At 50.7% G+C, this 23,372-nt stretch overlaps 1 protein-coding gene across 1 annotated transcript in view; it reads left to right on the plus strand.

Moving 5' to 3' along the window:
- The window catches only part of PRKCG (protein kinase C gamma), a 1,699,783-nt gene that overhangs the window by 1,113,040 nt on the left and 563,371 nt on the right, over positions 1-23,372 (plus strand). Inside the window, exon 4 of the mRNA XM_069637367.1 lies at positions 21,787-21,898. Within this exon, the coding sequence (XP_069493468.1) occupies positions 21,787-21,898 (112 nt within the window). The remainder of the gene's footprint in view (positions 1-21,786; positions 21,899-23,372) is intronic.

Here is a 23,372-nt window from a genome sequence, read left to right on the forward strand (position 1 = left end):
CCCTTACTAAACCCTGTCTTTCCCAAATCATTCTCCATTAGCTTCGCTTACAGTTCGCTTTGCTCCTTACATTCGCCACTGATATCTTGTGTTTTTTTACCCACTTGCTTTGCGCCACTAAGTGCATCTCTGCCACTATAGGCTGGAGGTGCAAAAGTGGGATTGGTGTATCCCGCCACTGCTTTCAACCCCTTCACAGGGTACAATCCTTTACTTTCTGCTGCTGCATCTATATCCACGGTTTGAGGAGGAGGAGGGGTAGCCGAGGGCCATTCATCTTTCTTATCACATTGCATCTGGATCGAGTCCCCTTCCTCATCCTGAAACATTTTCCATAACTCTAATTTGGCCAGTTGTTTGCTTAATTTGTTCCCCTTATAGGCTGCATGTAAATAAGTGGTCAATTGTTGAAGCACACATTAAGAAAAACTTCTGTCTTTGGACCATGGCTTTGCCAATGTGCCTTCGGCACCGCAAGTCCTTTCCGCACTATACCTGCTTATTGTCTTGATACCGCGGAAGGGACTTTTATAAGTGTTGAAGAGGCGTATCCCTCATTGCATCACCTTATGTAACACTTTTCAATACTTACTTGACCTCAAAATGGGAATTAGACACATCCAGTTATACCTCGCAATTTTGTAATTCACAATCTCAATACTGTTTCTCAAATACCATGTCTCCAAATAATGATAGTGCAATAAAATCTTTTCCTTAGCCTCTCTGGCTCACCACTATCAACACAGACGTGCTCTGGGCACCGCCTTTCTGTGGCCCTGAAGGCTCAAATCACAACCCCACTTGTGTGCTCCTCAAGCTCCGCCCCATTGGCACAATACTGGTTAACCTAATTAAGAATTTAACCACTGAAATCCACTACTTCCAGTGCACCTCAAGTCCGATTAAACAACCTCGCTGGTCAAGTCACAAATACACTAGAGGAGAAATTCTCAATACCTGACCCTTCAGCGTATATGTCCACTTATTAGTTATCCAAACACAACAGCAAACATTACGTAACACACACACGGCCGTCTTCCTGCCTCATTAACATGGTAAACCATTAAGTCATGTGGTCCCTCTTCTATAGCGTCACCATATAGGAATACATCTCAAAGAGATAAATTAGGAAACCACCTTCCGTAGTGTAGAGGAGCAGCCAAATGCCTCTGCAGGACATCCCGCCCCCCTACTGCCTGTATGTTTAAAGCCTGAAACTGCACCATGTTTGACACCAGTAGTTGTGACCATACCGGGACAAGTGCTCAAGAAAAGGTATCCGTTAAGAAACCCATACCACAGATGTATCCCCGAAGAGGTGACAATCTCTTGGAAGAGGTCCTTGAAGGAATATGAAAACAGAAGAAAACAGAAGAAAGAGAATAAGTAGTGGATAAGTGATAGTAGAGAAGAGAAAAGAGCAGCGGCAAGTGTAGAAGTACTAGTGGGAGGAAGAAGTTAGTCAAAAGTGTAAGTGGAGGTGTAGTGAGAAGGACACATTTAAGTTTAGAGGCAGGATGCAGAGTGGAAAACCAGAGGGACAGAATGTTGGAGGGGCAGAGAAGGAGGAAGAGCAGAAGGACTGTGCGTTACCGGTTTGAATGTTTCCAACAGAACAAATGCGAGGTGCTGTCCCTAATTCCCTTTAGAGGACGAAGTGGAGTGAGGATAGGGACAGCTAGAAAGTCACTTTGGGAGTTAGTGAGCCAACACTTCAGTGAAACCATCGTAGCATCAGCCCAAGAAACCAGACAGTAGGCATTACCGAGCTATAGCGCGAACTGCAGCGTTACGGACGCCTGGGCTAGGGTGGCGTAACCCAAGGGAGATGAGAGAGAGAGACGGATAACCCAAGTACCAGTTCTCAAACACTTCTTTTTGCCCTGAATTTTCGAGTTGAGTGGAGGCAATCATTAAAGACACCAAGATCCCACTCCTCTTACCCCACTGTAATCCACAAAAAGGAAAGAAATATCTGATATCGTAGCAGCTGATTAGGAATTCCATGACATCCCGGGACAGGTTTGCATCGTTTCACACAGGCAAATAGTTGCTCTATACGGGTAGGGCAATGCCCTGTGCATTGATCACAGACGGAGATCCTCAGCAAGGCAAAATAACTTGAGAGCAGGGACCCGCAGACAGGACCCGCTGCCTCTCCAAACACTGGGAGGTTATGTGCTTCCATCAATATGAAGCAGTAGGCGTGATGAGCACATTATTGCCATATAGCGTCAGCCATAAGGCCTCTTGGCTGAGACATCTGATCAACTCAAGGTTCTTCTGTATTCTTGAGATGAGAGCCCACCAATCAGGAAATACGCCCACCCAAAGATTTAAGGGGGCCTTAGCAAGGGGAGGATGATGCGTGCTTCTTATACAAATGATCAGGGCATGTGTAGCAATTATCTGGGCAGGTGATAATCTCGAGCCAAGCAGATCCTGCACTCCCTGTGATTGCTTTGGCATCCCGCACTTTGCATTTCTCTTGTGGGAGGGGATCTGTCTCTACCCTGAGAAAGGTAAACACGCACTTCTATTTGTGGACAGCCCCGCGGAAGGGGTGATATTCTGCTGCACCAATAGGAAAAAAGCGAGGGAGGGAATAACAGCCATTCGCTCACTCATCAAGTGAACGCACGGGATGTCTCTGGGCAGAGTGGGGCACGGCAGGCCACAGAAAGGATAGACCGCTACCTACTCATTGTGCGAAGCAGTATTATTGCCTTGGGAATAGTAGCAGGATGAGACACACACGCTGCACGTGAGACCAATTGGAATTCATCAAGAAACAGAGCGATGGAGGCAAGTGGCAGGTGGAATGCAGCCAGGGAGAACGTGTGGACCAGCATGCTGGTCTGGGCAACTAGTGATCTGGCAAATGAATGAAAGAAATAGACAATTGATAAGGCATAGCGGAACATATATTGGCAGTGGGTCAAATGTTGATCAACCTAATTGATATGATCACATAGCTGCCAATGTTTCCTGTTAGATCTCTGTGGCAACCCTGTCAGTGTCCTTGCCCCTTACTGGACCCAGCGATGCATAGCTTTGTCTCCACTAAATAATGCAGCCCATGTGATATGTCTGCGCAAGTAAGAGATCACCCAACGTATGCCACATTTGGAGTGAGGTGGCATGAGAGGTCGAGACAAAGCCGAAAGAATAGCAGAGTGCATGCAGCATAGAAAGAACAAAAAAGCATGAGGGTGAACATCCGGAATGGGAACACTAAGACACAGAAGAACATGGGACTTTCGAATTAAAAAGATGTAAAACTTTGGCACTCAACCTGGAGCACTTCCTTCCACTCCCTCCATTTTCACCAGCCAAACTGAAAAACAATCCCCGGAAACATCATTTAATTGACTGTCTCCACCCTTTGTGTCCCCAAGATAGAAGACAATGGGCCTCATTCCAAGTTTGTCGGTAAAGTAACAACGGTACTGGTAAGCTTGCCGGTACCGTTGTTACCATACCGGTAGACTACAAGTTCTGCTCGCGGGTGCCTTCCCGCCCACTAGGACTGGCCTGCCAGGTGGATCGGCACCCGTGAGCAAATCATGCCCGATGCACCGGCACCATCTTGAATGGCGCCTGTGCATCCGGCCTCCCCATTCCCATTGAGCCCTATGGGGCTTGAATGGGAATGGGGAGCATTTTTTTCCGGCGCGCGCAAATGGCCAATTACCGGGTCCGGCGGGCCGTAATGACCTGGTAATTGCCCATTCCAGGGCAGCGTAAATAAAATGATACCGGCGGCAGCCGTGCCTGTTATAATTGTAATGAGGCCCAATGTGTTAGTCGTCAGAGAGACCTCTGCATTCTGCATCCTGTCCCCTATTGATATTTATTGCACACCACAGTTAGGTGATCATTTATTAAAAAGTGAAGATTACATGAAGCGATCACCATCTTTTGAACTCGCGTGCTATTGGGTCCCCTGCATGCACCTTTAAACATTCACAAAGTATAGTGCTAGCGTGAAGAGTAGTATGAGGCATACTCACTTGTGTTCCTCACTTGTATTCTCAGTTTTGTGAATGAATAAATACAGCTTGCAAATCACGCCTTGCATGCAGCATTTATACATGTATTACCATTGAAACCCCGTCCCCCCCCACTGTTTAGCAGTTACTACTAAACCGATGCAGATTGCATAGTCCATATTTCATCTGACGCGAGACGCGCAAAACAACCATTTGCAGACGGGATTTATCCCAGGACCTTTCAAACACCTCTGCTATTACTTTAAACATGACCAACTGTAAAGGATTAATAATAAGCCCTGATCTGAAAAAGGCACAGATAATGCCGAAACACGTGTCATCAAAGAGGGCCACAATAAATGGAATTAGAACACAAATAAGTGGCATATTGGAATTTATTTTATATACAACTGTGGCGCAGTGATAACAGTGATAGGGTGTGCTCAAAATACAATTTTCCAGATTACATAGTAGGAAGCCATTCGTGTTATGCCTGAATGTAAATCTCATGCAGGCCTAAAATGAAGAGGCACAGAAGAAGACTGGGGAGGAAAGCACGGCAGAGGAGTTCCTTCCACTCATTGCCCCCTCCTCATCTACCTTGGGTGAGCACGAAAATGGGCTGGAGTGGAAACTGGCGGCGTAAAAGCAATTAGCCTTGTTTTTTCACATCCATGTTCCGCTCTGCCCACGTAGAATGGGTTCTGTGTTCTTTCATCGTCAGGATGTATAATGTCTGCCTTTCAAACGAGGAGAACATTACTAAAATGTTCAGCGAAACTTTAAATTTCTTTATGGGAGATTCCCCCTAACCCCACCTCCACCACCTATTTTTAACTATTCCTGACCCACCAACTGCTTATCTGCGCTTTCGCACCCCCCCCAAAAAAATTCGATAACCCTCGTAATTTTCTGCTCGTTTAAAAGGCAGACTTTTAAAAGCCTGGCGATGAAAGGACGTCATACCGTAGAATGACCGCCAAAGAGTACCACATACATTTTAATGCAAGTGCTTTCACGACATGGATTGTGAGCCTCTTGTATTGCAGGTAATTGCTGTGTAACCCGCCTGAACACATGGGGGGTCATTATATAATGTGCAGGGAGGGAAATAGAGGTCTAAAAGAAGGGCATGTTGCTTTTCCGCCTACACTGTCTGTTCTTGACCGTTTTCCTGCTCTCACAGGCGGAAGTAGGGCCCGGATCGGAGTTCACCTCTCCACCGTGCTATCCTCCGCCCTCTTGTGTGAGTTCTTTGTTTTAAGCCTACACGATACTTACATACAGGCGTAAAACTAATGGATTCCTATGTAATGTGCCTCGATTTAGCACCTGGTAAACAGCAGGCAGATTGCACTTCAATCTATTAAAACATGCTGCCTGCAAAGTGTAATTGGCCAGTGTTATTTTAGTTACAAAACAGAGTAAAAGAGAGGCACACAGGCAGGTTTGCCTGGTATTACTCTTCACAATTGCAGTCAACTTTGGGAACGATTAAAATTGTATGCAGGGGATCGCACAGCCCCATCTTGAATTGAACAGTTCTGTGCCTTTCCCACACTCATCAAAGCTAGATGTCACGGTTACACTTCCTTTTTATCTAATCGTAAAAAGCAATCGCTCTTATCCATATGAAGGAGATTTCATTTCTGCCTCAGTTATTAATAACGGTTCGAGGAAGGGACCTACGTGTTACTGAAAGCAAACCACCAAAAGTAAATGTTATTTTGTAAATGTATCCTACCAGTTGTATACAAATTGTTCGAACTACAATTGTACGAATTACAATTGACCTTTGCACAATTGACCGAATTTTGAAGATCACTTGTTACATAACCCCCCGCAACCCCCCACCCAATGCAAAGCCCCCACCCAAACCATTATATATATATATATATATATATATATATTTTTTTTTTTTATTATTTTTTATTTTTTTTTTTCATTTAGTTTATATAAACAGTTACTTGGTGTCAGAAAAGCAGAGATAAATTAGGGTACATCTTAATCTCAATGGCTTATGCAACAATTTTAATGTCCTTTGTTGTTAGCCTTCCTGGTTCAATTTTCCAGTCCTTGTTTGGTTTATCAGTTTATGTTTCTTCAGATGTTATAATCCTCCAGGTTTTATTATTCTCCCTTATTCAGTCTCTGCTTCCATGACACATCTATGGCGTGTTTCTCTGCAGTGCTACTCATGTTAATATAAGTTTATAACACTGACTCCAAGTTTTGTAGAAAATTAATCAACCCAAAAATGTCCTTTTTTCGCGGGTTGAACAACTTTCGCCACAGTTCTTCTCCACACAAGATAGGATATTGTTTTACTAAATTTCCTAAATGCACAGATCTCATATCTTTCAGGCTTTCGCAATACAATGTAGGATGTTTAAGCGTCTCCTGCTCTTTATTGCAGAAGCGGCAGCTTAATACTGCTACCACCTTCCGAGTTCTTATTGCATAGCTTACCCTTGTATTGAATAGATTCATTCGAAATTTCATGTACAGAAAACGATGTCTAGCACTTGGTGATTTCATCAGATATTGCAACATTATGTTCCGATCCTTGGCTTCAGTTGCGGCATCTTTCATCAGATTATGTCGATTTCGATCATCCACTGTTTTACACCAATCCAATTCCCATAACTTTTTCTTAACAAAGTCTGGATTGGTTTCCAAGGTTCTTTGATCAATGCCCAACTCTGCTAGCTTATTTCTGCATCCAATTACCCATTTGCACAGAACTGAGTCTGAGTTTCCCATAAGGGCATCCTGTAGTATTTTAAACTGGGGGGAGCAATCAGGTATGGTTATCTTCCGGTATATAGATAGCATGTTCCATAGTATTCGGGCTTGCATAGATATTAGATTGAGTTCATATCTAATGCAGGCACTCGAGATTCCCTTTTGTAGATGTAATACTCGCCTCCAATATTGATTTTCCAGTTCAGGCCATTGGGTTGCAGATACTCCCAGTGCGCTTTCTGCACTATATATCAATGTTGGTAGCGCTTTCTGGTTGTAGTGGGCCAGAACAGGTAGAAGTGAGAATTTCCCAAATCTTTTATTTATAATCACTCCTTGACTTGATAGTTGTTTGCATTTCTGTTTCACATTCTCTACCCAAAGGGCATCGTTTATGTTGCTGTTGATCCACATTCCTAAATATTTTGCTTTTTTCACACATCTCAAGCTGTCATTATGTAAACTCCATTTAGGTATTCGATTTTTGTTTTGTTTGTTATTTCTTGTTAAGTCTTGCAGGATTATTATTTCTGACTTCGCAGAATTAATCTTTAGTTTGTTTTTCTCCACATAGCTTTCTAGAGCTCTCAATTTTCTTGTCAGACCAATTGGCGTTAGATCTAATATAACGATGTCATCAGCGTAGAGCATCCAGTTTATCCGTGATCCATTGATTTTTGGTGGATCGGAGATTGTAGACTCTAAGCTCTCTCCAATATCGGATAAGAATAGGGCGAACAACGTGGTTGCCAAAGGGCAGCCTTGTTTCACGCCCTGATTAGTTCGTATAGCCTTACTCAATGTTCCATTGAGTCTAGTCTGACCTTAATTTGTGTGTCTGTGTGGAGTGCTTTTATGGGTTTGAGAAGATTTTCGGGACATTTCCATTTCTTCATCTTACTCCATAGTAACTCTCGATCAATTGTATTGAAGGCACTTGATAGATCCACAAACGCTACATAGATTTTTTTATTTTGGCGGATCGCTTCCATTTTTAAGAAATTCAGAATCGTCAAGTTCAGACTGCATCCAACCCCTTTAACAAATCCCCATTGATGTGGATCATATTGTTTGGAATCGTATATCCAGTTTGTTAGTTGGATTTGAAGCTGCGAGGCAAAGAATTTCCCCACCACATCAAGGAGCGCTATGGGACGGTAATTGATTGGCTTAGTGCGCTCCCCCTTTTTAAAAATCGGTATGACTGTAGCGCTTTTCCAAGATGTAGGAATCTTTTGGTTCTTTAGAATGGTTGCAAACAACGTAAAACAAACCTCCGTCCATAACTCGGGCTGTTGTTTTAGCATCTGATTCGTTAACCCATCGGGTCCTGGGGCTCTTGATGTACTTAATCTCTTGATGTTTCTATAGATATCTTCTTTGGTTATTGTAATTGACCACTTGTTCTCTGATGTGGTGGTTTCTTTTATCTTAATTTCATTATTAAAAAATATTCTCGCATAATGCTTCACCCATAGTTCTTCTGGTATTGTGTTTTTTATAATGGCACCTTGTGGAGTCAAGATGTTGTTCAGGTAGGACCAAAATTCACTTGTATTTCTATTAGCTAACGTTTTCATCATGCTTTCCGCATCGCGTTGCAGCATGATGTGTTTATGACTGAGAAGCCAGTTCTTGTAGGTTTGTTTCAGAGTTTTTGCTGTGCTTCCATTGCTCAGATCCGGTTTCTTTTTGAGCCGTCTTAGTTCTTTATTCAGTTTTTTTTTCTTGTCATTGAGTTCTTCATCCCATACATGTTGGTTCCTGAAGTTTGATTTGGTTTTGGAGAAATTCTTCTCTCGATATTTCTCTAGAAAGTTTGTATATTCAATTTTCACTACCACTGTTGTTTCTTCTAATGATTTTAGCAGTGAGTTCACTTTGGTCGCGTTTAGTCGTAAACGATTACGGCCCGGTTCAACCGCTAGATCATTTTTGGCAGTATCAGGGAGATTTCTTAGATGGTGAGTCTCCCAGTATATTTTTACTAGGCTATGGTCACTATGTTTCATTTCAATGATTTTTAACTGTGCGACTTCACTTTTCAATCTTTCGTTTACAAACATGTAATCTATTGTGGAGCTTTGCTCATTTCTTCGCCAAGTTGGACGAGGTGGAATATCTCCCACCACTTCTCCATTCAACATCTGTAGGTTCCATGATTTCATTTCGTTTACCCACAGATCGGTCGCATAATCTCTGTCTGTTTCCTTCCCGTCTCGTCCACTTGGCAGGCAATTTATGTTGAGGTCTCCACATATTAATATATTTATGTCTTTTTCCGTCCTCTTAATGTTGCTGATAATTTCCGAAACAGATTCGATGAATGCCTCAGCTTTGTTTGCGGCATGTTGCCAATAAATATTTATCAGCATAAGTAAATTCTCGTTTTTCGTTGCACTTGTCGGTATTTTGATCCTGGATATTTGTATGTACGATGAAACATTAGTTGTGGATAAGATACGTATACCACTTTTAATTTTTGCTAATGTCAACTTTCCTGACATGGGACGTCCCTTGTTCTTTTATATTGCCTGATTGAAAGCAATCTCAAAACCATCTGCAATAGGAATATAAGTTAGCCAAGTCTCTTGTAGGCATAATAAATCAATATCTTTTAGTTCACTTGGGATTTCACTCAGCAAATGCATATAGCCTCTTGTATTCCATGATGCTATGCATATCTTTCCTGACTCGTATGACTTTTGGCATTAACTGATATCGTGGTTATTGATGGTTTTCGCAACTCATGTCCAGTCGAGGTCCTCAGTTCTCAAATCGAGTTTCCTCGGACTTTGGACATCCGAGTATCTACCTCTTGTTCTAGTTGGCACAATCTTCAATTCTTCGTTCTCATCAATTTCCCTCTCAGGGGAGACATGTTTGTTTTTTGGGACATTTTCTTCTACCTCGGTTGAAGATCTTTTATGTTCCGCTTGTTTGTTGTCAGAGAAGGATCTTTTTCTCCTTGATAATTGTCTCTTCTTTAGGTCACCAATCTCATTTATGTCAAACCCTAGGGAGTTGAAGATATCACTAGTCTGTAAGAGGGAATCTCGAATGAGTTTGGAGGCTATGTGGAGTATCACACGGTCATTATATTTTTCATCCTCAAATTCGACCACTTGGATATCTTCAGAGGTCACTGTTCTAAGTTGCGGGATGTGATGTATTAGTCTCATCACATTTTTCCTATTTAGTAAGAGACCATCTTTTTCTCTCACTATTCGCTCCACTCGTAGAAGATATTTCCCTGGTTTAGTGGGGTGCTGATTTTGAGGACGGGGCTCCTTCTTGGGTATTTTATTTATTTTTGCGTTGGTCTGGGTTTTCTCAGACATTGCTTGGCGTAAGTCAAAAGGTATCTGTAATTCCATCAGTCTCTGCGACTGTGGCAACGGAATTGACTCAGTTAAGTTAGCATCTTTATCTCTGGAGTGTATTTCCGTAATAATCTTAGGGGCGATAAGTCCGGCATCCATTAGGGCCATCTTGGCTTCCAGAGCCTCAAATTCTTGTTCATACTTTCACAGATCCTGATTCCGGGATGGACGTTTTGAGGTGGAGTGTCCTTGGTTGTTGCTGGCTATGGTTATCGCTCTTTTCTCCTCTAGCGTTATGCATTCTGCTGGAGCTTTCGCTGTAAATTTTCGAAGGGAACTATCTTGCTTTGCTAGTTGCCTGATGACACATTTTTGCTGATGCTCAGATTCATTCATTATCGGCCCACCGATTATACCAGTTGGAATATCTTGGGGGATATGGGGCTTCTTGCAATTTTTCTTGCCCTCAGATAATTTCTCTTCATGCGATGTTGATATGAGGTCAATGTTAGTTACAGCTTCTACTGTTATAGACTCTTCATATGGGATTGAATTAGGAGTCTCAACCCAGCTATCACTTTCGCCCTGCTCGTATGTCGAGAGATCTAGTAGATTTTCTAGAGAATTTTCCTTCTCCGTCATTGTGCTTTTTTCACCTTCATGGCTCACCTGTTGCTCAGCAGGTGGATTTGGCTTTTGTGTGCTAGGGTGATCATTAGTGACGGCTCCAGAGAGTTGTTTAGTAGTTGTTGTAATCCTGAAGCCTTTTATATTTCTTAGAAAAGAACGCACGCTGGATCGTTGTTGGTTTTTACGATTTCTCATGTCATATATATATAAAACCAAACCAATATATTGCATGGCCACGGTAGTTATCGTTAAGTTGCTGTTTCCATAGGAAGAACACATTTTTGGTGGCTTATAACTTTGCTCCGCCTGGACAAATCCTCACCAAACTTTGCAGAACAAGTATATGGCCCACTCTGAATTTTTTTGCAAAGTTTGGTGAGGTTTGGTCCAGGGGAGGCAAAGTTATAGGGGTGGTCCCAAAACCTTTTTTTTTCCCATAGACATAATGGGAAAAAACTTTGCTCACGCCTACAGCCCAAACCGCTGGACGGATTTACACCAAATGTGCAGCAGGAGCGGCGGCTTGGTCCCGAAAGCGTGCATTTTAAAATTTGGTGTAAATCCGTCCAGTAGTTTAAAAAAAAAAGACAAACATGTAAGTGAAACAAATTAGTGATATCTGTCCGCTCCGCGGACACACTTCCCTGTTCGATCCTCGGACAGGACGGGGATTGGGCAAGCGACTTGCGTGATGTCCGCGGACATCTGACGTGCTCTCCCATTGGCTGCAGTAAAGCGTGCAGTGCGTCTTATTTTCCGAGACGCCCGCCATCTTAGTTTATTGTTAGTATATTGGCATCTGTGGCAGGCTCTGCGGTGACTTCAAACTTCACAAGTGATTATCACAACATAACAAGCGAAAATTCTGATGCAATAAAATGAGAGGACAGCCTGGCCTCCAATGGGGCTGTGTGAGGTTCATGTGGATTACACTTCCTGAACATCCCAGGCTGCTGCAGACTTGCAGGAGACACGCCATCGGTACACGGTGGCCTGCGGAGGACCGAGGAGTGGATATCCCGTTCCCCCCACCCCCGCTCATTACCCGTGTATCCCTCCTGTATCCCCCCACACCCTGCTCATTACCCGTGTCTCCCTCCTGTACCCCCCACCCCCGTTCATGCCCGGGTCTCTCTTGTTTCCCCCCACCCCCTGCTCATGCCCTGTGTCTCCCCTGTTCCCCCCACCCCCCGCTCATGCCCCGTGTCTCCCTCGTGTTCTCCTCCACCCCCGCTCATGCCGCGTGTCTCCACTGTTCTCCCCCACCCCCGCTCATGCCCCGTGTCTCCCTCCTGTTTCCCCCCCACCCCCCGCTCAAGCCTCATGTCTCCCCTGTTCCCCCGACCCCAGTTCATGCCCCATGTCTCCCTCCCGTTCCCCCCACCCCCCGCTCATGCCCTGTGTCTCCCTCCTGTTGCCCCCCGCCCCCCAGTCATGCCCAGTGTCTCCCTTCTGATGCCCCCCACCCCCTGGTCATGCCCTGTGTCTCCCTTCTGTTGCCCCCCACCCCCGGTCATGCCCCGTGTCTCCCTGCTGTTGCTCCCACCCCCTCTCATGCCCTGTGTCTCCCTCGTGTTCCCCCCACCCCCGCTCATGCCCCGTGTCTCCCTGCTGTTTCCCCCCACCCCCCGGTCATGCCTCGTGTCTCCCTGCTGTTGCCCTCCACCCCCCGCTCATGCACTGTGTCTCCCTCGTGTTCCCCCCACCCCCCGCTCATGCCCGTGTCTCCCTGCTGTTGCCCCCACCCCCCGCTCATGCCCTGTGTCTCCCTGCTCTTGCCCCCCACCACCCGCTCATGCTCCGTGTGTCTCTCCTGTTACCCCCCACACTCCACTCATGCTCCATGTCTCCCTCGTGTTCCCCACACCACGGCTCATGCCCCGTGTCTCCCTGCTGTTGCCCCCCACCCCCGATCATGCCACGTGTCTCCCTGCTGTTGCTCCCCACCCCCCGGTCATGCCCTTTGTCTCCCTGCTGTTGCCCCCACCCCCTGGTCATGCCCCGTGTGTCCCTGCTGTTGCCCCCCACCTCCCGCTCATGCCCCGTGCCTCTCTCCTGTTGCCACCCAGCCCCTGCTCATGCCCCGTGTCTCCCTGCTGTTTCCCCCCACCCCCTGCTCATGCCCTGTGTCTCTCTCCTGTTACCCCCCACCCCTGCTCATGCCCCGTGTCTCCCTCATGTTCCCCCACCCCCCGCTCATGCCCGGTGTCTCCCTGCTGTTGCCCCCCATCCTCGGCTCATGTCCCGTGTCTCCCTGCTGTTGCCCCATCCCCTGCTCATGCCCCGTGTCTCTCTCCTGTTACCCCCACCCCCCAGTCATGCCCCGTGTCTCCCTGCTGTTGCCCCCCACCTCCCGGTCATGCCCCGTGTCTCCCTGCTGTTGCCCCCCACACCCCCTCATGCCCCGTGTCTCCCTTGTGTCCCCCCCACCCCCCGCTCATGCCCCGTGTCTCCCTGCTGTTGCCCTCAGCCACCACTCATGCCCCGTGTGTCTCTCCTGTTACCCCCACCCCCTGCTCATGCCCCGTGTCTCCCTCGTGTTCCCCTCACCCCCCACTCATGCCCCGTGTCTCCCTGCTGTTGCCCCCACTCCCCGCTCATGCCCCGTGTCTCCCTCCTGTTTCCCCCACCCCCTGCTCATGCCCCGCGTATCCCTGCTGTTGCCCCCCACCCCCCGCTCATGCCCTGTGTCTCCCTGCTGTTGCCCCCCACCCCCGCTCATGCCCCGTGTCTCCCTCCTATTTCCCCCCACCCCCCGCTCATGCCCCGCGTCTCCCTGCTGTTGCCCCCCACGCCCCGCTCATGCCCTGTGTCTCCCTGCTGTTGCCCCCACCCCCTGCTCATGCCCTGTGTCTATCTCCTGTTACCCCCCACCCCCCACTTATGCCCTGTGTCTCTCTCCTGTTGCCCCCACCCCCCGCTCATGGCCGGTGTCTCTCTCCTGTTACCCCCACCCCCCTTTCATGCCCCATGTCTCCCTGCTGTTGCCCCCCACCTCCCTGTCATGCCCCGTGTCTCTCTCCTGTTACCCCCACCCCCTCTCATGCTCCATGTCTCTCTCCTGTTACCCCCCACCCCCATCTCATTCCCCGTGTCTCTCTCCTGTTTCCCCCACCCCCAGTCATGCCCCGTGTCTCCCTGCTGTTGCCCCCCACCCCCCAGTCATGCCCCGTGTCTCCCTGCTGTTGCCCCCACCCCCCGCTCATGCCCCGTGTCTCTCTCCTGTTACCCCCCACTCCCGCTCATGCCCCGTGTCTCCCTGCGGTTGCCCCCCACCCTCCGGTCAAGCCCCGTGTCTCCCTTCTGTTGCCTCCCACCCCCTGCTCATGCCTTGTGTCTCCCTGCTGTTGCCCCCCACCCCCGCTCATGCACTGTGTCTCTCTCCTGTTACCCCCCACCTCCCTCTCATGCCCCGTGTCTCCCCCGTGTTCCCCCCACCCCCCCTCATGCCCCGTGTCTCCCTGCTGTTGCCCCCTACCCCCCTCTCATGCCCCGTGTCTCTCTCCTGTTACCCCCACTCCCCTCTCGTGCCCCGTGGCTCTCTCCTCTTGCCGCCCACCCCCCGGTCATGCCCCGTGTCTCCCTGCTGTTACCCCCCAACCCACGCTCATGCCCCGTGTCTCCCTGCTGTTGCCCCCCACCCCCCGCTCATGCCCCGTGTCACTCTCCTGTTACCCTCACCCCCTCTCATGCCCCATGTCTCTCTCCTGTTGCCCCCCACACCCCGGTCATGCCCCTTGTCTCCCTGCTGTTGCCCCCACCCCCCGCTCATGCCCTGTGTCTCTCTCCTGTTCTCCCCACCCCTGGTCATGCCCCGTGTCTTCCTGCTTTTGCCCCTCAACCCCCGCTCATGCCCCGTGTCTCCCTGCTGTTGCCCTCCACCCCCGTCCATGCCCCGTGTCTCTCTCATGTTACCCCCACCTTCGCTCATGCCCCGTGTCTCTCTCCTGTTGCCCCCCACCCCTCGCTCATGCCCCTTGTCTCTCTCCTGTTACCCCCCACCCCCGCTCATGCCCCGTGTCTCTCTCCTGTTGCCCCCACCCCCTCTCATGCCCCGTGTCTCCCTGCTGTTGCCCCCCACCCTCCGCTCATGCCCCGTGTCTCCCTGCTGTTGCCACCCACCCCCCGCATCTCTCTCCTGTTCCCCCCACCCCCCTCTCATGCCACGTGTCTCTCTCCTGTTATCCCCCACCCCCCTCTCATGCCCCGTGTCTCTCTCCTGTTGCCCCCCATCCCCCGGTCATGCCCCGTGTCTCCCTGCTGTTGCCACCCCCTGCTCATGCCCTCTGTCTCTCCCCTGTTACCCCCCACCCCCGCTCAAGCCCCGTGTCTCCCTGCTGTTGCCCCCCACCACGGGTCATGCCCCGATTCTCTCTCCTGTTACCCCCCACCCCCTGTCATGCCCCGTGTCTCCCTGCTGTTGCCCCCCACCCCCTGCTCATGCCCCGTGTCTCTCTCCTGTTACATCCCACCCCCCCGGTCATGCCCCGTGTCTCCCTGCTGTTGCCCCTCACCCCCCGCTCATGCCCCATGTCTCTCTCCTGTTCCCCCCACCCTCCGCTCATGCCTCGTGTCTCTCTCCTGTTACCCCCACCCCCCTCTTATGCCCCGTGTCTCTCTCCTGTTTCCCCCCACCCCCCATCATGCCCCGTGTCTCCCTGCTGTTGCCCCCCACCCCCGCTCATGCCCCATGTCTCCCTGCTGTTGCCCCCCACCCCCTGCTCATGCTCCGTGTCTCTCTCCTGTTGCCCCCCACCCCCGCTCATGCTTCGTGTCTCTCTCCTGTTGCCCCCCACCCCCGCTCATGCCCCGTGTCTCTCTCCTGTTCCCCCTACCCCCCGCTTATGCCTCGTGTCACTCTCCTGTTACCCCCCACCCCCTCTCATGCCCCATGTCTCTCTCCTGTTGCCCCCCACCCCCGGTCATGCCCCGTGTCTCCCTGCTGTTGCCCCATGCTCATGCCACGTGTCTCTCTCCTGTTGCCCCCCACAACCCGGTCATGCCCCTTGTCTCCCTGCTGTTGAACCCACCCCCCCGCTCATGCCCCGTGTCTCTCTCCTGTTCTCCCCTCCCCTGGTCATGCCCCGTGTCTCCCTGCTTTTGCCCCTCACCCCCCGCTCATGCCCCGTGTCTCCCTGCTGTTGCCCACCACCCCCGTCCATGCCCCGTGTCTCTCTCATGTTACCCCCCACCTTCGCTCATGCCCCCTGTCTCTCTCCTGTTGCCCCCCACCCCTCGCTCATGCCCCGTGTCTCTCTCCTGTTGCACCCACACCCTCTCATGCCCCGTGTCTCCCTGCTGTTGCCCCCCACCCTCCGCTCATGCCCCGTGTCTCCCTGCTGTTGCCACCCACCCCCCATCTCTCTCCTGTTCCCCGCCACCCCCCTCTCATGCCCCGTGTCTCTCTCCTGTTATCCCCCACCCCCCTCTCATGCGCCGTGTCCCTCTCCTGTTACCCCCACCACCCTCTCACGCCCCGTGTCTCTCTCCTGTTGCCCCCATCCCCCGGTCATGCCCCGTGTCTCTCTCCTGTTACCCCCCACCCCCTGTCATGCCCCGTGTCTCCCTGCTGTTTCCCCCCACCCCCTGCTCATGCCCCATGTCTCTCTCCTCTTACCCCCCACCCCCTCTCATGCCCCGTGTCTCCCTGCTGTTGCCCCCCACCCCCGTCCATGCCCCGTGTCTCTCTCATGTTACCCCCCACCTTCGCTCATGGCCCCTGTCTCTCTCCTGTTGCCCCCCACCCCTCGCTCATGCCCGTTGTCCCTCTCCTGTTACCCCCCACCCCCGCTCATGCCCCGTGTCTCTCTCCTGTTGCCCCCACCCCCTCTCATGCCCCGTGTCTCTCTGCTGTTGCCCCCCACCCTCCGCTCATGCCCCGTGTCTCCCTGCTGTTGCCACCCACCCCCATCTCTCTCCTGTTCCCCCCACCCCCCCTCTCATGCCCCGTGCCTCTCTCCTGTTATCCCCCACCCCCCTCTCATGCGCCGTGTCCCTCTCCTGTTACCCCCACCACCCTCTCACGCCCGTGTCTCTCTCCTGTTGCCCCCATCCCCCGGTCATGCCCCGTGTCTCCCTGCTGTTGCCACCGCCTGCTCATGCCCTGTGTCTCTCCCGTTACCCCCCACTCCCCGCTCATGCCCCGTGTCTCCCTGCTGTTGCCCCCCACCCCCGGTCATGCCCCGTGTCTCTCTCCTGTTACCCCCCACCCCCTGTCATGCCCCGTGTCTCCCTGCTGTTTCCCCCCACCCCCTGCTCATGCCCCATGTCTCTCTCCTCTTACCCCCCACCCCCTCTCATGCCCCGTGTCTCTCTCCTGTTGCCCCCCACACCCGGTCATGCCCCGTGTCTCCCTGCTGTTGCCCCCCCATCCCCTCTCATGCCCCGTGTCTCTCTCCTGTTACCCCCCAGTCATGCCCCGTGTCTCCCTGCTGTTGCCCCCCACCCCCGCTCATGCCCCATGTCGCTCTCCTGTTCCCCCACCCCCGCTCATGCCTCGTGTCTCTCCTGTTCCCCCCACCCTCCGCTCATGCCTCGTGTCCTCTCCTGTTACCCCCCACCCCCCTCTTATGCCCCGTGTCTCTCTCCTGTTGCCCCCCACCCCCCGGTCATGCCCCGTGTCTCCCTGCTGTTGCCCCCCACCCCCCGCTCATGCGCCATGTCTCTCTGCTGTTGCCCCCCACCCCCCGCTCATGATCCGTGTCTTTCTCCTGTTGCCCCCCACCCCCGCTCATGCTCCGTGTCTCTCTCCTGTTGCCCCCCACCCCCGCTCATGCCCCGTGTCTCTCTCCTGTTCCCCCTACCCCCCGCTTATGCCTCGAGTCTCTCCTGTTACTCCCCACCCCCCGCTCATGCCCCGTGTGTCCCTGCTGTTGCCCCTCACCCCCCGCTCATGCCCCGTGTCTCTCTCCTGTTACCCCCACCCCCCTCTCATGCCCCGTGTCTCCCTCGTGTTCCCCCCACCCCCGCTCATGCCCCATGTCTCTCTCCTGTTACCCCCCAGCCCCCTCTCATGCCCCGTGTCTCTCTCCTGTTGCCCCCCACCCCCTGATCATGCCCGTGTCTCTCTTCTGTTTCCCCCCACCCCCGCTCATGCCCCGTGTCTCTCTCCTGTTACCCCCCACCCCCCTCTCATGCCCCATGTCTCTCTCCTGGTATCCCACCCCCGGTCATGCCCCGTGTCTCCCTGCTGTTGCCCCCCACCCCCGGTCATGCCCCGTGTCTCCCTGCTGTTGCCCCCCACCCACGGTCATGCCCCATGTCTCTCTCCTCTTACCCCCCACCCCCTCTCATGCCCCGTGTCTCCCTGCTGTTGCCCCCCACCTCCGTCCATGCCCCGTGTCTCTCTCATGTTACCCCCCACCTTCGCTCATGCCCCCTGTCTCTCTCCTGTTGCCCCCCACCCCTCGCTCATGCCCGTTGTCCCTCTCCTGTTACCCCCCACCCCCGCTCATGCCCCGTGTCTCTCTCCTGTTGCCCCCACCCCCTCTCATGCCCCGTGTCTCTCTGCTGTTGCCCCCCACCCTCCGCTCATGCCCCGTGTCTCCCTGCTGTTGCCACCCACCCCCATCTCTCTCCTGTTCCCCCCACCCCCCTCTCATGCCCCGTGTCTCTCTCCTGTTATCCCCCACCCCCCTCTCATGCGCCGTGTCCCTCTCCTGTTACCCCCACCACCCTCTCACGCCCGTGTCTCTCTCCTGTTGCCCCCATCCCCCGGTCATGCCCCGTGTCTCCCTGCTGTTGCCACCGCCTGCTCATGCCCTGTGTCTCTCCCGTTACCCCCCACTCCCCGCTCATGCCCCGTGTCTCCCTGCTGTTGCCCCCCACCCCCGGTCATGCCCCGTGTCTCTCTCCTGTTACCCCCCACCCCCTGTCATGCCCCGTGTCTCCCTGCTGTTTCCCCCCACCCCCTGCTCATGCCCCATGTCTCTCTCCTCTTACCCCCCACCCCCTCTCATGCCCCGTGTCTCTCTCCTGTTGCCCCCCACACCCGGTCATGCCCCGTGTCTCCCTGCTGTTGCCCCCCCATCCCCTCTCATGCCCCGTGTCTCTCTCCTGTTACCCCCCAGTCATGCCCCGTGTCTCCCTGCTGTTGCCCCCCACCCCCGCTCATGCCCCATGTCGCTCTCCTGTTCCCCCACCCCCGCTCATGCCTCGTGTCTCTCCTGTTCCCCCCACCCTCCGCTCATGCCTCGTGTCCTCTCCTGTTACCCCCCACCCCCCTCTTATGCCCCGTGTCTCTCTCCTGTTGCCCCCCACCCCCCGGTCATGCCCCGTGTCTCCCTGCTGTTGCCCCCCACCCCCCGCTCATGCGCCATGTCTCTCTGCTGTTGCCCCCCACCCCCCGCTCATGATCCGTGTCTTTCTCCTGTTGCCCCCCACCCCCGCTCATGCTCCGTGTCTCTCTCCTGTTGCCCCCCACCCCCGCTCATGCCCCGTGTCTCTCTCCTGTTCCCCCTACCCCCCGCTTATGCCTCGAGTCTCTCCTGTTACTCCCCACCCCCCGCTCATGCCCCGTGTCTCCCTGCTGTTGCCCCTCACCCCCCGCTCATGCCCCGTGTCTCTCTCCTGTTACCCCCACCCCCCTCTCATGCCCCGTGTCTCCCTCGTGTTCCCCCCACCCCCGCTCATGCCCCATGTCTCTCTCCTGTTACCCCCCAGCCCCCTCTCATGCCCCGTGTCTCTCTCCTGTTGCCCCCCACCCCCTGATCATGCCCGTGTCTCTCTTCTGTTTCCCCCCACCCCCGCTCATGCCCCGTGTCTCTCTCCTGTTACCCCCCACCCCCCTCTCATGCCCCATGTCTCTCTCCTGGTATCCCACCCCCGGTCATGCCCCGTGTCTCCCTGCTGTTGCCCCCCACCCCCGGTCATGCCCCGTGTCTCCCTGCTGTTGCCCCCCACCCACGGTCATGCCCCATGTCTCCCTGCTGTTGCCCCTCACCCCCGCTCATGCCCCGTGTCTCCCTGCTGTTGTCCCCCGCTCATGCTCCGTGTCTCTCTCCTGTTACCCCCCACCCCCCTCTCATGCCCCGTGTCTCTCTCCTGTTGCCCCCCACCCCCCGGTCATGCCCCGTGTCTCCCTGCTGTTGCCCCCCACCCCCTGCTCCTGCCCCGTGTCTCTCTCCTGGTCCCCCCTACCCATGCCCTGTTGTGTTCTCTTTATACACCCCGCCTTCCCTTTCCATGGTGTTCATCTTGGTAAAAGATTTTTCTTTCTACACCGGGACGCTGCAGGCATTCCGGTTTGGGAAGAAAAATCTTTTTTTTCCACCCCGGGTTCCCACTTTGAGAACCTAGGATGCTAGTGGTCTTCATCCATTGAAAAGGACGTTATGGTTATGCTGCACTAATAAAAAACTATGAAATTCAATTAAAAAAATGTGTTAAAGGGACGTTATGGTAAAGTTGCACCAATAGAAACCAATGAAATTCAGTGAAAAAACGTTGTTAAAGGGACGTTATGGTTAAGTTGCGCTACTAAAAACCTATGAAATTCAGTGAAAAAACTTTGTTAAAGGGACGTTATGGTTCCAAGTAAAATTTGCCAGTTATGGTAAGCTAAGCAACCATAACTCGCGCCACCACCCTGCACTGCTAAGCCTAACACCCAGGACATCAAAGATGACATCACAAATGTCATTGATGACATCACTGATGACATCACATGTGCATTTATCTTTCATGAAAAGTCTGTACAAGGGATTCTTAGTGTAATGTTAATAAAAAAAGTGTCAAAGATTATTGGAATATCAAGTGCTAATCAGTGCATTAAGCTATGCATTGATATAAATAGCATTCTATTATTAACTTCAATCCAGTATACTAAGGTACTCATGTAGAAACATAGGCATTGTGTGCAGCATACATGATGGAGGTGCAATATTCATAAGCTTGCCATGTTGAATAGTGAAATGATAACTATATTCATATTAGAGTTTTGTGTACAGTGAAACCTGTGATAAGTAGGTCATAAAACCCACTTACTACATAATTACATTATTATAGACAAATCACAAAGAGACAACACCACACACAAATATGAATATATACAAGGGAATTGAAGAAAGAAAAAAAAAACAGAAATGGTAGCAGAAAGTGTTCATAACCTAACTGATTACCTTTATGCAGAGAAATGATTGCTCTGTTTCAAAGCTGTTACTTACCCTATCTATATATATCACATGATGTGTCTGGACCCTAAGGAAATAATGTGAGTACAACATATAAAAATATGAGCATATACAGGGAAAGTACAGTAATAAAAAAAACCATCAAAACTATCAGAAAGTGCTGATACCTCTACTGATAATTTTAATGCACAAAAAGGATTGCTGTCTTTCAAGGTTGTGGCTTCCCCTATGTATATGTTTCATATGATATGACTGGACCATAAGGGATTTATTGTAAGAACATACTTGAAGGATAAGTCTACGAATATAGTACAATTACAATTTTTAGTTGCTGACTGTTTCTGAAGAAAATCATGTGGCCTAAATATGTCAGGAAAGGAAAAAAGGGGGTGTCAGACATGTGATGTCATCAGTGATGTCATCAATTACATTTGTGATTTCATCTTTGATGTCCTGGGTGTTAGGCTTAGCAGTGCAAGGTGGTGGCGCGAGTTATGGTTGCTTAGCTTACCATAACTGGCATATTTCAAGGGTTTTTCGCTTTTACTTGGAACCATAACGTCCCTTTAACAAAGTTTTTTCACTGAATATATATATATATATATATACATATATATATATATATATATATATACAGTCAATTGTGCAAGGTCAATTCGGACTCTTGAAATTCGGTCAATTCGGGCATTCGCACAATTGTGTTCGAACAATTTGGGTAATACCATCCTCTACCAAAACTACTTTTTCTTTTTTTGTTAATAAGTGTGCATGATGTACAACCAGAAAACCACCATGGGATAAGCAAAAGAGGCGATGCAGAATAGCTGCGGGGCCAACATTTCCAACCTCAAGTACAACTCTACAGCTGGAGTTAAACTCAGTCAATAGAAAGATGTTGGATTTCATCCTTTTCTACGGATCACAGCGTCACTGTTACAGACTGTATTTTTTTCTTCTCCCTTTCAGGACCCTCGGAGCAGGCATAAATTTAAGGTTCACAGCTACAGCAGCCCTACCTTCTGCGACCACTGCGGGTCCCTCCTGTACGGACTGGTCCACCAAGGGATGAAATGCTCCTGTGAGTATGAGCAGTGGTCTGGGATGCACAGCATGGGGGCGATAGGGAGGGAGGATACAAATGTGCTCACTGCTATGATGTTGACCAATGTCAATGCTCTGTGCTCTCTGGTGCTTATATTGGGGTTTGTTTTTACATTTTTCTTTTTAATTTTAAATCGGTTTAAAAATATTTTCATTGTTATACACATACCAACAATTTATCAAATGTACCAGGTGAAGAGATTTACACACACAAATGCTGGGATTCTGGAAATGTGAGTTGAGGGATGACGTCTTTTGATGCTGCCAAACAGAAGACATGCATTTTCTTATACACGCCGGTTAAACAACACATTAAAATCATAGCTCTAAGGACAGAATCCTACATTTTGTTTCATCATGGTTTTAGAGTCAATATTGAGCAAAAGAAAGTGAGTTGCTGTGATAGTCAGGTTTGTTTACGAAAAAAAGAAAGACAGAGGCCCTCATTACAAGTCAGGCGTTAAGGGTTTAACGGCGCCGTCGGCGCCGTTAAACCCTTAACGCCTGATTACAAATGTCCCTTTGCGGGTTGGTGTTAAAAATCCAACCCGCAAAGGGACTTTGGAGCTAATTACGGCACCGTAATTTACGGTGCCGTAATTAGTGCCTTCCCCATTCCCATTATGCCCTATGGGGGCAAAAATGGGAATGGGGAAGGGCAAATGGTGAATGGGGAATAACCGCCCCACTCACCTTGGAATGGGGCGGTCATTCCGCCATCCACCATGGCGGAATCGTAACCTTAGCGGCATGGACCATGGTGCTAAAAGCACCATGGTCTTCCGCCAAGGTTGTAATGAGGGCCAGAAATTTAATTTTTGATAATTTTCATTAGCCTAACTAAAAGTGTTATGCTGTGATGGAATAATGTTTTCGCTGAGTGGTGTTTCACTCTGGTGAGCTTGGAAGCCTAGTCCATCTGGCAACACACCATATCAACACCAGTAATTTACCCTTTAGGAGCAGGTGATTAGACTACATTGACCAGGTATAGAAGTCACAGTGTTTGGCCAAACTGACAGATCACTGTGCACACCATTGTAATGTGCTTTTTGAAAAGTAGTATTAAGTGTTCGAAGCACTGCAGTTAGTCCCTTTTCAACTTCAGAACAAGCAGTCAGGATTTAAAAATAATCATGGTTGATGCTTTTTTTCTTCTGCAATGCAATAGCGCCTGTGGAGTGAAAACACTATCACACTTTCTTCCTCTGGCCTTTTAAAGCCAGAACTCTGAGACATGTTTCCCATGAACAGAAATATACATGTTTTCCAGTTCACTAGGCTCCCTTTTTAAGAAAGAACGTCATGTGCGAGAGCGCACAAAAGACTGGGCAGCTTTAATGGTGCAAATGGAAGCATCTCTTTAAAAATCACAGTATGTCTAACTGCGCGCTTTGGAAACTAAAGATTCTGCAGTGTAGATGTATATTTAGATATGATGATCACAGCCC

This window comes from Ambystoma mexicanum, chromosome 1q (assembly GCF_040938575.1).
Source record: "Ambystoma mexicanum isolate Mex_15411 chromosome 1q, UKY_AmexF1_1, whole genome shotgun sequence".
NCBI lineage: Eukaryota > Metazoa > Chordata > Amphibia > Caudata > Ambystomatidae > Ambystoma > Ambystoma mexicanum.